This window comes from Bidens hawaiensis, unplaced genomic scaffold (genome assembly GCF_021521415.1).
Source record: "Bidens hawaiensis isolate Kalapana, Puna unplaced genomic scaffold, B.hawaiensis_p1.1 tig00024294_1, whole genome shotgun sequence".
Taxonomy (NCBI): domain Eukaryota; kingdom Viridiplantae; phylum Streptophyta; class Magnoliopsida; order Asterales; family Asteraceae; genus Bidens; species Bidens hawaiensis.
In genome coordinates this window covers 1-15,810 of record NW_027493831.1, presented here as the reverse complement: position 1 = coordinate 15,810, position 15,810 = coordinate 1, and the positions used below count along the sequence as shown (strand labels likewise).

At 34.8% G+C, this 15,810-nt stretch overlaps 1 protein-coding gene, 1 non-coding gene and 1 pseudogene across 5 annotated transcripts; 1 reads left to right on the top strand and 2 right to left on the bottom strand.

The window, feature by feature from the left end:
- Positions 1 to 5,874: 5,874 nt before the first annotated feature.
- LOC143569051 (UDP-glucuronic acid decarboxylase 6) lies at positions 5,875 to 9,355 on the bottom strand. 3 transcript variants are annotated; one of them, XM_077055053.1, is made up of 12 exons: positions 9,332 to 9,355; positions 7,906 to 8,007; positions 7,698 to 7,784; positions 7,537 to 7,624; positions 7,359 to 7,450; positions 7,209 to 7,273; positions 7,034 to 7,122; positions 6,842 to 6,919; positions 6,675 to 6,768; positions 6,516 to 6,582; positions 6,338 to 6,442; positions 5,875 to 6,256 (listed from the first exon to the last, which is right to left on the bottom strand). In XM_077055053.1, the coding sequence occupies exons 2-12, from the start codon at positions 7,990 to 7,992 to the stop codon at positions 6,071 to 6,073; spliced, it is 1,038 nt and encodes a 345-aa protein (XP_076911168.1). In that variant the 5' UTR covers positions 7,993 to 8,007; positions 9,332 to 9,355; the 3' UTR covers positions 5,875 to 6,070. The 3 variants fall into 3 exon arrangements, with proteins under 3 accessions (XP_076911168.1, XP_076911169.1, XP_076911170.1); XM_077055054.1 differs by lacking the exon at positions 9,332 to 9,355 and adding an exon at positions 9,187 to 9,248; XM_077055055.1 differs by lacking the exon at positions 9,332 to 9,355 and adding an exon at positions 9,032 to 9,089.
- A 3,010-nt stretch (positions 9,356 to 12,365) lies between these two features.
- Positions 12,366 to 12,438, top strand: TRNAH-GUG (transfer RNA histidin (anticodon GUG)). The gene has a single exon. It is a non-coding gene; the product is annotated as a tRNA-His (tRNA).
- A 700-nt stretch (positions 12,439 to 13,138) lies between these two features.
- On the bottom strand, positions 13,139 to 15,795 carry LOC143569039 (sec14 cytosolic factor-like; annotated as a pseudogene). Its single transcript, XR_013141664.1, has 5 exons — positions 15,514 to 15,795; positions 14,231 to 14,593; positions 13,884 to 14,140; positions 13,591 to 13,815; positions 13,139 to 13,518 (listed from the first exon to the last, which is right to left on the bottom strand). The product of XR_013141664.1 is annotated as a sec14 cytosolic factor-like (transcript).
- Between the last annotated feature and the right edge of the window lie 15 nt (positions 15,796 to 15,810).

Sequence of the window (15,810 nt, the reverse complement as noted above, 5' to 3'; positions counted from 1 at the left end):
CAACCTCTTCCGTTTGTATCTCCACCCTCACTTTGCCACAACGAATTATTAATATCTTTGAGCCTTGAGATGCTTAAACTACCCCTATTTTTAGAAAGAGTCGCCCTCTCCCAAGTCACCCAATGTATATTTGAACATCATTCGACCCTCCCCTTAAAATCTCTTTATAATTTTTTCAAGATTCTCTGCCACTTTAACTGACACCTTAAAATCTATAAATAATACACTGGTAAACTTTGTAGCAAAACTTTAATTGAACAAACCATTAGTTACAAATTTGTTAAAGAATGGGCTCTCCCTAAAATAGTTTACTGTAATAGTTTTATTAGTTACAAATTTGTTTTATAAAACCCATCTTATCAGTTAGAACTCGACATATTAGAACTGCCTTACTTGTCCACGGATTCAATATCCAGACTTGCTTGACTTTACCACTACATAGCCGGCACATTTGTCGTTTGTGTGAGATTTAGTTAGTCGTCTCGTTTTAAGACCAAATTTGAAATAGTTTATTGAATTAGTATTTTTATATACATTTTCTCATATCATAAATCTTGTGGTCATAACACTAATATACATAACCCATTGAGCCCGGCTAAGTGGCGCGAGTAGATAAAAAAAATTATGTAAAAGCAAATAGTAGAAACATGTGATAGTTGTAGAGGCAAGTTTCTCGTATTTGGTCAATTTGCATGAAACAACTTTTAAAATAGTATGACCCACCAAGAAAACAATACTCTTCATCCCGTAAGAGAGGTAACCCATGTCGGATCCACACATGAATGTTTCCTTATACATTCAAAGACCATAATAACAACTGATATAAATTTTCACGCATGTTTTTAATATATTTAATTTTCACACAGTTTGATTTTCCTTTGATAACTTACATTTGTTTACTTTAAAAAACGATTTTTACATATTTTCCTTGTTAAAACCTTAATATTTAACAAACTACTACAAAAATCAGTTACATATTTCTCTTATCATATTAAATTACTCATTTACCCTTGTTCAATTTAAAATATCTCTATAGTAATAAAAGAATTAAATTCTGACAAGTGGCATGCTCTTGGATATTTGTTTGACGGTTACAAGGATTAAACAAAACAAATAGTCCGTATCATTTATTATTAAAAAAATACAATTCCTCAAGTAAAACATACCAATTGTAAAAAACCTTCACCTCCATCAAACCATAATCCCTAATTTCTTTTGTCTCCTCAATAGCAATAGCCGTCGACACAATATCACCTCCTCCTTCCTTGCTCTAGATCAATTGCTTTCTATATACATTTCAGATAATCCATAATCCTTAATTTAGACGTTTATAGATAGAAATCACTGAATCTTCCGTTTTTTATTGATGTTATCTGAATTCCAAAATTTCAGATTTTGATGATACGAATTTTGATAAACATGGGAGCTCACTTGACTACATAGAGATTTTAAGATGTATATCTTTAAACATATATTCAACACTTTTTCTTAATTTAATTTTATTCAAGTAGATTTGTTTCGGTTACACTTCGATGTGTTCTTATTAATAAGTGAAAAATTGTAGTAAGTTGTTATCAATATGACAAATGCATAGTGTGTGTTTGTCAGGAAATACATAATTTCTAATTATAATCTTGTCAAATTTAATCTGTTAAATGGTTAAAAAAAAATTTGTTTCATTACGGTTTAATTATGTTTACTTTGTTGGTCTAAATTTTTTTTTACTAGTTGGTCAACTTTTAGTTACTTTAACATGGGAAAAATGATTGTTTTTAGTATATAATTTACTTTAACAGGTTCAAATTTCTTCAACATGACAAACTAAGTTACAGGGGAGTTCAAATGCTCTCAGTTGACTTTAGAAGATGTGATCAAAGTTGTGATGGGAATTATTAATCCCCAAACTCGAGCAGTGTGTGATAAGCATTACCTTACACAATGTACATTAATTCTTTATTTAAAATACCCATATTAAGACATTATAGTGTGTCACATTTAGGTATCTAACAAAATTAAAACTGCTTTTATGCAGTTTATTATTTAAAAAAAAGTGTTTAAAACTGCTATTATGCAGAGCAGTTTTTTTTGCACATTTTTAAGCCAACTGATTATGTTGGTTTTGCACGTTTGTAATTGCAGTTGACAAGAAATGCTACTAATTTCAAATCGTCATGAACAATAATTCGTACCTACCTCCATCTGTTCTCCATATGGTGAATCCGACGCTTGAAGATGATTTCTTGACCCTGGCAGTTTTTAACACCATAGACCAGGTCAACAAAACAGAAGAGGTAAGTCCTTTTGTTAGTATTTTCTTAAAGCATATTGTATTCACAACATTTGAATATAACTACTATTTTTTTCATGTTTATGTTAAGTCTGTTATTGTTATGGGTATTGTGATAAGTATCTTACATGCTCTACATGCTCTGGACTGGTACTACAACGCTTGTAGCAGATGTAACAAAAGGGTCACAAGAAAGTTCATTGTAAGTGACACAGATATTGGAACTGATGGTGTGGAGGCAAATCATTTAATTCAGTACCCTACAGAAGCATGCCACTTTATCTCGGTTGTTTCAAGGTTAGTTTTTCATTTTCCATTACAAGTTATTGGTGTGAACTACTTAATTCAATTTTATTAATTTTTTTCATCTTGCAAGTTAAATTATTTTAATTATATTGTAGGTTTAAAGTTCCTTTACAGTTACAAGATTGTACCGGTGTTGATTCTCTCAAAATGTTTGGTTGTGACTCGTGATGCAAGGAAGTTGTTCAAAAAGTCTGCTGGAGAATTACTTGATAGAGCTGTTGAGGTTAAATTCTATTAAACTATTGTTGTTGGTATTTTATTTTCCCTTAATTGTTTTATGCTTTTATTAACTCTTTCAATTTATATTACAAGGATGATACTCTTAACATGGTTCCTCCTGAAGTGGATGAGTTGATTGGAGAAAAAAATAGCTTTGAAAATTGATATTACATACTACAACATTACCAGCAATTACAAGTGGTTCACTATTAACCAGTCGACCGAAGATGCTTCCATTATCTCAAAACTTGAAGCCAAGTTTGATGTTGATAAGGTAATAGTTGTACATTCTCAATATATATGTTATCAATATAAAAATACCTGAATGTATTTTATTTATATTGTATCTTAATTATTTAGCATATCCATTTTAATTTACTATGTAGGTTGGTCCTGCACAGTCCTTCAATAACATATCCGTTGGAAGTGACTCACAAGATACTATGAATTTCAAGGTATTATGTTATATATCGTAACAATAAATAGTGCATATATTATGCTATTTTAATAACAAGAGTTTGCTTATTTTACAAACTTTTTTCAATTAATGGTAAGGGTTTGTTGCATGAAGAAGATGTTGGAGAATCAAGTGGCCATTCGGATTTGAAGCGTAAGTTAATTGAGGTTTATGATGTGCACAAAACTCCGAGTGAATATGCAAACCAAGCATTGAATCAAATCCAATGAAGCTCAAAACGCTATTGGCTCTCCAAAGTTGAAGGAAGAAAATGATTATATTTTCGCAGCTTTGAAAGACTTATCTATGGTGTTTTACTAAGTTATTTTATGTCTCTTTAGTTTGGTATTTTACTTTTGTTGCAAGTTAGACTTTAAAGTTGGTTATTTTCTTGGTTGACTCTTTGAATTTGGCTGCTCTGATATTTGACTCTTCAGATTTTGTTTAATTAAGTATCAACTTTTATTTAGACTTATATAACATCTTGTGCCTTTTTTATATTTACTTTAGTATAAAGATTACAATACTTCTATATAGAATGATCATATAATTTTGCTTATAAATTATTTTAATGCACTAAACGTGTTCATATTCTGTTACATCATATATAAGACAAACGTTGAAAAATACTTGCTTACTGAATATGTATTATGTATTATTATGTATGATTTGGGTGACTAAATCAGTAAATCTATAAACATGTATGGATTATGTAACTTTGTTTAGTATTTGCACTAACTTGAAGTGTTATTAGTTATTTGTATTTTGCAATGCTAATATATATATACACACAGCTAACTTTGTTTATGTATATGTTAGGGTGTTTCTACCAGATAATGTTTGTTTACAGCCTATCTATTTATGTAAATATTTGTACCAATGAAATTTGTCTACCCAAACCCGTGAATCACACGGGTTTATAACCTAGTCATTTAATAAATAAAACACGCAATCAAATGCTAAGGGTCCACCATAAACCACAACAAACACTTCAACCCATCTCCCTGTAACCATAGAACCATCGACGGCAATCCACCATCACCTTTCATCTTCATTCAACCATTGTCGACCATCGTAACCATTGTAGGTTAACACCCAAACCCAAGCTCTGTAACTTCAACAACTAGCACCGCCACCAACTTGCCGAAACGATTTTATATCAACCCGAATCTATGTTTTTGTTATCAAACCCAAACCTGAACCACCATTGAACTCGCTACCAGGCAGATTGAACTTTGAAGATGGAGATAGAGGATGGAAACCAGAAACCTTGAGATGGGAACTTGCAACTCCAGAGTAATATATTTTATTTTAGAAATGAGAAATATGTAATTATGTTTTTAATAAATATATAATAAAATGGATAAACATGTAATATATTTTAAAGTGATTCGTAATATTGCAAGATGATGATATTGAATTATTGTTGAATAATGACCATCATTCACACTTGCTTGTTGATTATTTACATCGACTGTAGTTACGAACTTTATACATAAACATAGACTTATTATTGCAATGAATCTGCCCATTCATCTCTTTGTTGCCATGCATTGTGTTAATAACTTAATATGTTTCTTGTCTCATGCAGGTGAAGCCACGAAAGGTACTATTGGCGAAGACGAAGAGCGATGTTAGATTATGGTTATGTAGTAGTAATAAAGATCTAAGATTGCGGATTGCTGTTGAATACGCATCAAGCTACAATAACTTTTTTATTTGAGTACTTGAAACTCTGCATTTTGTATTGGCTTTTGTTTCAAACTCTGTTTAAATGTATTCGCCATCCGGTCAGGTTTGAGATGGGTTTCTTTTAATTCCGCTTACTAAACTGTGGAGTGTATCTGGTTTCTGCTCTGAGAATGGTCTTTCTACGGCCTTATGTAACGTTGTCTAACCATTTTTAAGTGTTAAAAATGAGCTGACACGAGTCACTCTTATAACACTAGCTAAGTTTGGATGGGTCTAAAACCACAAACCACACCCCCAACCGTCACTGTCTGTTACCATGAGCTACGACCCCAAGATTGTCCCGGCCTGCTGTCACCACTAACCATTTACAAATCTAAAATTTAGCAGCTAAACCGATTTTGATATCTTTTACATCACTGCTGTTGCCATCTACGACTCCAAGATCGCCTCCACCTGCTGCCACCATTGGCCATTATAAATACAAATAATGGTGATTTTAATTTGATTTTTTCCCTAAAAAACCCATTTCAATCTAACTTCTTTTTTGTTTGGAACCTGTTTTTGATCAAAGCAGGAAAGAAAGATAGTTTTTTTTGTTTGACCTGTTTTGGTCAAAATCATGACTTTTTTCCTTTACAAAATAAGCCGTTTGACCTGTTACTTTATGTTCCGTTCTGCCCCGTCGGGCAGAGTCGGGCTTGCTATTGATCTGCTTGATGTTCAAAAGGACAAATAAAAAACAAAAGTACAAGTAAATCAATTCCACTTCCGCCTTGCTGATTCATTTGATGTTTAAATCAATTCCACTTCCGCCTTACAAGTACTTTGCCAAATTAGAAGTAAACATATAGCAAAATTACATGTACAATTCATTTGATGATGAAATGGTAACAAATAGCAAAATTACATGTAGAAACATTCCGCCTGTCTTGTTGGGCTTTTACTATTGATTCATTCGATGTTCAAAAAGACAAACAAATAGCAAAATTACAAGTAGAACCAATTTATTTGATTTGGAGAATAAAAATTTTAGAAAGCAAAAACAAGTGTAGAAAACAAAACACACAACTGACAAATATCATCGAACACTTGCTTGTTTGTTTGCATGTTTATACCTTCTTGGCAACTCCAAGCCTTAGCCTGAAATCCGCCTCCATGAGAGGAAGACCATCGCGCAATTTGATCTTGGGCTCCCATCCAAGCAACTTCTTAGCATTCGTGATGTCTGGTTTCCTTTGCCTTGGATCATCCGGTGTGTTCTCCACCATCTTAATCTCTATTCCCGGATTTATAAGCTGCATTTCAACACATATTTTAAACTCACCCCTTTCAAACAAATCAAAAAACCAAAAGGAAAAAGGGAAAGAAAAACTAACCTCTTTCACTGTCTCAGCGAGCTCAATCATTGTAAATTCACCAGGATTACCAATATTAATCGGGCCAGTGTTCTCCCCTTCCATCAACCGAACAAGCCCATCAACCTATATAATCGCAAAATAGTCGATGTTTGACCACACACAACCAATCATATATTCATATTATTTTAAGAAATACCATATCAGAGACGTAACAAAAACTGCGAGTTTGGGTTCCAGGAGCTTGAACAGTCAAAGGTTCATCACTGCAAGGATTCAGGTCAAACGAGTAAAGAATATATACTTCGCTATTTAAACAACAAATTTAATTTGTTTACAATTAACAGTTAATACTTACCGAAGTGCTTGAGCAATAAAATTACTAACGACACGCCCATCATCTATGTTCATCCGGGGCCCATAAGTATTGAAAATACGAGCGATTCTAATTTCTATAAAATAAAAAACAAACACAATTAACTAAATCAAACTGTTAGTATACATATAATAACTGTAACATGTTACCGATTCCATGTTGCCTATGATAATCGAACATCAAAGTCTCTGCCACGCGTTTTCCTTCATCATAACAACTCCTAACCCCTGCAAAACACATCAAAAAAACAAAATCAAATTTCATTGCTTTTATTAACATTATTTTCGAAATGTAATCAAACATTCTGCATATAGCAAAGATAAATGATCAAGTTGGCTTACCAATCGGGTTGACATTACCCCAGTAGGTCTCGGGTTGAGGATGCACAAGAGGATCACCATACACCTCTGAGGTCGATGTAAGCAAAATCCTAAAAGTACATATAATGTCATACATAAATGCACATCTCAAATACCATGAGGATCCAATGCTCCAAATTTATATAAAAATTAAAACCTTGCTCCGACTCGCTTTGCAAGGCCAAGCATATTTAGCGTGCCAATCACATTCGTCTTTATCGTCTGTCACACGTTACACATTCCTTAAAATTCCCATTATAACCTCATCCTAGTTACAAATGCAAAGAAAATTAGAATAAACACGCACCTTTACAGGATTGTGCTTATAAAAAATCGGTGAAGCAGGGCATGCAAGATGGTATATCTGATCAACCTCAACCAGCAACGGTTCTGTGACATCTGCAAAGATGTATAGAATATTGTTATCATTACAAAAGAAGAACATTTACTACCACTTGCAATTTAAAATTAAAATTAGTAATTACCATGACGAATAAGCTCGAATCTTGGATGACCAATCCACTTTTTAAGATTGTCTTTTGAGCCAGTGAAATAATTATCAGCAACAATCACCTATATACCAAACATAAAACGAGTATCAGATACTATAAAAAACATAACCTTTAATCGCGTGTAAACATGATACCTCATTCTTTTCATTTTCCATGAGTTTATCGACTAAGTGAGAGCCTATAAATCCAGCACCACCAGTAACCAATATCCTCATATTTGACTGCATATACACACACAAATAAACTTACATAGTTCGTGTTTTGAACAAGTTTATAAACAAGAAAAACATAATATCAAGTAACAATTTTATAAATCCTACATCAAAATAATAATATTAATACCTGAAAGAACTTGGAGTTACGGAGAGGAGAAGGCGTGGGAGGTGGCTTTGTAGCTTTATGATCTCCATTCGAAGCATTAGTCGCCATTGTCAAAAGCTGAATCTGCAACAATATTCACAAGATTACACGCCTAAGTCGAAAACAAGTTAAATATGACAACGAAACGAAAAATGAAAAAATAAAATGCGGGTGATTTTTATGAATTTGAATGCTATAAGTAACACACTAACAACCAAGCTTTCAAAATTAAAGCAATGGTGAAGGGGTATGCACCCGCCTTAACATCGAGCGGGGCGGGTCAACCCACAAGATATAGACAAGAGGCTTGAAATCAGGATGTCATGAAGACACAAAGCCAAAACCTATGCGCAAGCGCATGAAACATCTGCGCGTGGCGCATATCACATATGCACACAACACACACATTTAGTGTGAGAATAAAGAGAAGACCTTGCGCATCCCCGGGATAGGCGCATAAAGGCCGCGCGTAAGCGACACACAACAAATGAGACAATAGTCTAATCCAAATCAGGATAAGGACAACCATGATTGTACTCATCAGACAACCTTCCAGAAGGTATCTTTTAAGGAATAAAGAATGTGCCGATGTTGACAGCTGCCAATGAAGGGTGGACAACTCAGCAAAGCCCATGTGCCACCACGTGATGGCACATGGGTCAGGTGAAATACCTTGGTCAGAGAATAATCAATGAAAAAGCACCAGGTGTCCTAAGTACACGTGGTGCGAAGCAATAGGAGGAGGCCAAAAAGGCCCTAATTGGGTCTGAGCCCAATCATTGGAAACCCTAATACTATAAATACCACACCACCTCAACAGTTGGAAGCAAAAAAGAGGAAAGTATATATTCTAAGTCCTTTACTCATTTTCACATCCTTATTATCTTCTCCTATAATGTCTGATTCTCACACCGGAGGGTTACCCCGAAGAGGACCCCTCTGTCCCTTTCTGAGGGGTAAGCTCACGGTGCTGTTTGTTTTGTAGGTGGAAGAACTCGTATCCCGGAAAACCATTGGTGATATAGCACACTCGTACCCGAGGAATGTTGATCGTATACAAGTAAGTCGATACACGCTTCTTCAAATGGTAAATAAGAAACAAACATACTCAATAACAAGAAGATCAGATGAGATTGAATCAGTGTGTGGAATCACAGATGCAAGCAGACACTCATATAAAGAAGAGGATGAATTACAATCTCACCAAACAATACCAACTACAGTTTGAATTATTATTATTATTATTATTAAAATCTAAAGTACCTAATTGGATGCTTGGATGTCACGATAGGAATAGAAACCTAATGATGGGTTCTCGATAACAAACGTCAATCGCAACTAACGGAAACATAGAAAATAAATTTAATAATAATTGGTTGTTGAGTGAAGAAGTAGAAGTAATACTTACGCCAGCTTTGAGAAATTCAAACGATCGTCAGCAGACACGATGCCACCGGGATCAACTGCGTCTGATTTAAACTTTATTGTTTCGGATTTTTGATGGTTTGTTTGTTGATTCAAAGGCGTTTGAGAATTGAAACTGATGAATTGTTTGACACACTTTCTTTTTTAGTCTTCCTGGTGGGACCAAGACTAGTGGTAAAAAGTAGAAAACAGATTTTGATTTATGAACTTCAATTTACTTTCGTAAGTTTTTTTATTAAAAATATCAAGTCATGGTTTTTGTATCGAATCAATCGGTTAGTCAGTGAGACACTCCACATAACTTTGTTTACATATTTGTAATATTATTGTCAATGAGATATTTGGCTCATAAGGAATATTAAATCTTGAATGAGTTTTGAGATATTTGTTATGAACGAACGAAGAATTCTAAAGTTACGTGTGTTTGGCGGGAGCAATTTCCTAGCGGGTGACATTCCCGAGAACTGCGAGATCTTATGAGCAAAGCATCAATATTGGTTGGTATTAGTAAATGAATGTTACAATTCATATCAATCAGTCTTGTGTTCTTGAGGATGGTGGACGAGCCTCATTTAGGATGATAGTCCCTAATAATGTTTATCACACATTAGACAAATCGTACACTACCAATTAAAATGATGCGACAAAACTTATTCAGAAAGACGATTCTCTATAAGAGAGTGTTTGTAACATCCTAAACTAATATCACACCGGATATGAATATGAGAGATTTTGAGGCCAAAAGTAATATTTGACCTAAAGAACCATCAAAATGTGTGTTGTGAATTATCAATAAGAGTACTCTAATAAAGTTAAAATTAAAAGTAATTGTGTGGAGTAATAAAACTTGTGATATTCTGAAAGGTTCCACTCAAATTCAAAACAAAGCCAAAAGCTATAGTCAAAGGAACACCATCAATTGATGTGAAAGGGAATTATTCTAGGAGGAAAAAAAAATCAATACCAGACACGATCTATCAATATCAAATGTTTAAAACCCAATAATTGCTCTAATGAACAATCTCAAAACACCCTTTAAATGGGGATAATAAATGGTCGACAATCATTGATGAAGTTTGGAAGAGCACGTTGGGTGATAGACTCAATATGTATAAATAAAATTATAAACCAGGATGGTCAGGCTCAAAACAATTATATTATTATTATTATTATTATTGTTATTATTATTATATTTTTGAAATTAAAAATAGATAATTTTTCTGTTTAACTGATAGGGTACCGTTATGAGTGACATTTGCAATTTTCTTCCTCTTTATTGGATGGAATGGATGTTTGAACATAAATTGGTTTGATTTATGTAGTCACTGGTAATATAATTCTATTTGAAAGATGATTTATACAGACTTTAACTTTCATTTTGTGAAACTTGAATCAAGCCAAACCGTTGATGAGTCATTCGATACCGGCTCATTAAAAGTACAAAGCAAACTGAAGCATAAAATAATGTTTATTTAATAAACAAGTTTGAATCATAATTTGATGAAGGTTTTACGAACACTACCTTATGGACATTATCATCCTTGAAGCTTTGTTTCCACTATAATGATCAATAATGCAAGATTCATCTAAGATACCACAAACGTCTATTGAGCACCCCTTAATGAATTTGAAGCACGGTCTTGAATAACACAAGTGACTTAATATTTAGCGATAATGATAATAACAATAACAATATATGTTGCCAGAAGAACGAGTCAATTATGAGTTTTGTAAAATTACTACCTCGTTTTATATGAGAAAATAATTAAAAAAATGATTCCTTTTTTATTAGGGAAATCTGCATTTTGTCTCCCTGGGAAAATAACGTCGTGAGATGGGGTTAACCACTAAAAAAGATTTTTGCGAACTTTGGGACCCACTGTGATATTTGGGCGGGGTCAAGTCCTGTTGCCATCCGTTAAATATTTTCGTTAAAGGCCGTTGAGTTGAAGGGGTATTTTAGACTTTTTTACAAATATAAAATTTGGGCCGGTCACATCTGGTGCCCCTCTGTTAGTTTATTTTTTTAAAAGCTTTGAAAAAAACCCAGCTTGCCGGGGAAAAAATTGACAGTCCAACCACCGGGTATTATCTTCTTCCCTCCTTCCTCCATACTCTTCCCCCTTCTCCACCTCTCCTTCCTCCCTCTTTTCCTTCCTTCGTTTCTTACCAACACCATCACCTACATTTCCCCCCACTTTATCTATATATATACACCACACCATCACCATCACCCATCACCAACACCATCACCGCCATAAACAACACCATCACCGACGCCATCTCCATCACCATCACCGACGCCATCTCCACCTCCATCACCAACACCGACCCACGCCGCCACCACCGACGCCGAGCCGCCATCCCCATCCACATCCGACGCCGCCATCCACCGCCGTACAATGGTTTTTGTGTTCGTTATTCGATTCAACTGCTTAATCGGAGTCCCACCTGCATTGAGTCTCCAAATCCGGTTTCGGATTCGGAGAATTTTCGTTCGTGTTGTTGTTAATGTCGCCGGTCAAGCCCCGGTTGGCGTTCTGTAGAACGTGGAATCTTGACCCGCTTCTCCTACCGTAGTGTTCGGGGGTCGGGGTCGGCGGCGTAAAATCCCGAAGATTATAATTCGGGGTGTTTTGATATATGTGTTTATGTATTGTGTTTATGTTTTGGTGTTTTGTGTTTATGTGTTTATGTATTGTGTAATATATATAAAAGAATGGTTTGTGTTCATTTATGTGTTCGGGGCTCGGGTTTGGGGGTAGCTAAAAAAACGAGTCGGTTCGGTGTTTTCGGGCGTATAGTTTACTAGGAAAACGACCCGTTTCGTGGTTTTTTGGAGCTAAAATTACAATTAAAAAAACGATCCGTTTCGTCGATTTTGAGATAAAATTACAATAAAAAAACGACCCGTTTTCATCGTTTTTTGAGCTAAAATTACAATTAAGGTTGATTGCCTAGCACTTTATAATCGAGATATATTCATTAGTTATTACTATGAACTTGAGAAACATCTTGTGGCTGTAGTTTTAGTGGTAAGAATTCCACGTTGTGGCCGTGGAGACCTGGGCTCGAATCCCAGCAGCCACACACAAGGTTTTTAATTTTAACTTTATTTTTCTATAAATTTCAGCTTATTTGTCTACCGACAATCCATCATACTACTATTTTTCTTCAAAATTAAAAGACAACTCACCTTAACCTTTCCACCCTCCCTTTGCACCACAGACATTATTGTTTAGACTTTAAAATTCATCTGTTTAAATGTATCTCAAAACATTTTATTTTATTAATCTAAAATATTAACAATTTATTAGCATAAAAGATAAAATCATGTAATTTTTCAATAGCAAGAGGGTTTGTAGAGTTTTCTTTTTTTAGTTTTTGCCACCGTAGTTATCGCATATACTTACATACGAAAAGATCAAAACCAAACATAAATATGACACTTCAGTTTAGATTTCTATAACGAACGGGTTAAGTTCTTAAGTTATATGAGAATGTAGAATGTTCGGTTGACAAACTGCCCCCTTTTAGATCAGGGGTCAAGCAAAGCCCATTTCAATATTAAATCCAACATAAGTTTGTTTGATTTATAGTAGACGAGAAAGAAGAGACAAACGAGACGAGTGATTTTATTTACAACACATCTACAAGTAAGCATACTTCTATATATTCGAACTCTGGTCTCCTAAACTTGGGTTCTTATTTAAACACCAGATCATACAGTGACATTAAGAGAATATATTATTGCATGATAACTAAGTTATCGATAAAACATGCGTTATTTACTCATATTATACCTTCTAAACTCGGACGACTTTCAGGGTCAACTATTCCAGCAATAAGGGCAATCAACACCCATACCATAAGAATCCCAACAACCCGCAGCTCTCAGCACCCCGCTCACACCCTTCATTCACGTCACCGGGACTCATGATCTGGACCAAAATCTCTCGAATCCCAAACCATCTACATTTTTAACTGTCGGTTGCTTGTAAATTCGTCAAATTGAAGGTAGCTGCATATGAGCATTGCTAAGCTTTGAACATCTTGAACATCCACATTCTCCACCAAGATATGACGGGAACGTCTGCAGGTACTCCGAGAGGGTATTTTTGTACACCTTCCCTACTATTTTAAGCTTTTGTTGAGTTGCAGGTCTCAGAACTAAAACACAACTTAGCAAGTAAGAATATCATAACATAATAATTTTCTTATTTAAATTAAAGATTTATAAGCTTACTTGAATGAAGGTTTGTGCAATCACTCTGCCAACTGGCGGGGAAGCCGAATAACAAACAAACAACCGAGACGATTTGGATAGTTTTCTTGCAGAGTAACTGAACAGGATCTAAGTAGTTGCATTGGGGAATCTTAGAGATAACCCTTCACAATCCACCAATGCTGTGATTTGAGGATTTTCAGCATTAACTAAATGTAATATTCCGTGTTCTACCAGCGAGACTGTGATGACATATATTATTGTTGTTGTTATTATATTTATTAAAATTAAGTTTATGATAAATATATACCTATTGCTTGTGCAAAGCGAGGGTCTGTCGCCAGGTGGGCAAGCTGATGCAAGCAACGAGACGAATGATAAGACAGGGGCGGTTATTAACATCAGATCCATGCCAAAACACCATATTTGACCACATCTCGAGTTCTTCTTCTGAGAGAATTCTGTACGTCTCCCTCCAACGTATTGACTTTTTTGACCAACGTAAGTAGACATGAAAAATCACCATTTGCAGCAGTATGGAATCTACAAAGCTCATCCTCGTTTATTCTGCATAAACATCTTTTTGTCCATGTTCTTTTTGCAAAAAAAAAAAATAAAAATAAAAAAATCAAAGAAATTCAAATTGCATTAAATAACCTTTCTGGTAAATGAAGACCCTGTTTGTCCAGCTCTCTGTAAAGATCAATCAGCCAATTCGAATATGTTTGATGTGACTGATCGTCACCATTGTCCCCTGAAAAGGACATGTATCACATGTCAAACAAACATCAACAGATGATGTTTGACTGTTTATTAAAAAAATAATAAACGATTATACTTCTTCACATACGTCACGTTAATATCAGCCTGTGTAGGAGGCAACACAGGATGTGATTCTGGAACAACATTAATATCACTTCTATCTGAACTTTCTATATCATCTGAATTTGAACCGTTTTGTTCTGACTGATTAGAGAAAGTTGTTGCAATAGAGAGCACTAGCAATGGCCTTGACAATATCTAAAACCGACAAATAATCGAATAAATAACTAGACGACATAAAAAAGGATATCCGCGTGTCTCAACAACGCTGCGCGGCGGCGCGGTGGGGGGGGTGGGGGGTTTACACAACTTATATGTGCCATTTTAGTCATTATTAATCATGATGAAGGTACATGAGACTAAGCCTGTAAACAAACCCAACGCTCAATGAACAGTTCGGCAGGAAGTTCGTTTATTTAATAAACGAACAAACATGAACAAAAAACTTTGTTCATTTAGTTTAATGAACGGACATGAACACGAGTCTTGTTCTATCTTTGTTTATGTTCTTTAGTTTACATTTATTTAAGTTCGTTCGTTAATACATTTATTTAAACTTTAGTCATTATTAATCATGATGAAGGTACATGAGACTAAGCCTGGTAAACAAACCCAACGCTCAATGAACAGTTCGGCAGGAAGTTCGTTTATTTAATAAACGAACAAACATGAGCAAAAAAACTTTGTTCATTTAGTTTAATGAACGGACATGAACACGAGTCTTGTTCTATCTTTGTTTATGTTCTTTAGTTTACATTTATTTAAGTTCGTTCATTAATACATTTATTTAAACTTTTTAGGACCAACACACTGTTGTTTGCGTTTGCTTTTAGTTGGTTTCAACTGAGTTAGTGAGTTATGTTCGTTCGTTTACATGGTTAACAAACAGACATAAATGAGTACGAACATATTAGTTTTTCTTAATGAACGAACAGTCGTACACGAGCACATTAGTTTTTCTTAACGAACAAACACAAAAAAACCTCGTTCTTTTAATTGTTCGTTTTCGATCTTTTGTTCGGTTTAAAGCTAAACCAACGAACATGGAGCATGCCCCGTTCGTGTTGGTTGGTTTGTTTACAGGCCTACATAAGATATAAAGTGCGATAAAGACAAACCTGTGCCCCTTTAATCAAATTCCTGAACGGGTCCCACCTTTGGAGCCATTTAAGTGGTGGATAGCATAAAACTTGTAAAGCCTGCAGACCGGACCATACAAAAGGGTACCTGGCCTTTGATAATCTCCTTACGGTCTCCAAGGCACCAACTTTCAATAAAAATATTGCCACGTCAATCGCAGCCGATTTTCTCATTTTCCCATTATTTAATAATAAAGGTATTTTCTTTAAAGATACGTGGGAAAGAGTTTAGAGCTAGAAGCATCTAAAGTTAATTTGGAATCTTTTTTGCTGCGT

Coding starts and splice junctions, on each gene's coding strand:
- LOC143569051 (XM_077055053.1), bottom strand. CDS start 7,992: ATGGCGACTAATGCTTCGAATGGAGATCATAAAGCTACAAAGCCACCT. Junction 6,769..6,841: donor TCATAGGCAACATGGAATCG/GTAACATGTTAC, acceptor TTTATTTTATAG/AAATTAGAATCGCTCGTATT. Junction 6,443..6,515: donor TTTGTTACGTCTCTGATATG/GTATTTCTTAAA, acceptor GCGATTATATAG/GTTGATGGGCTTGTTCGGTT.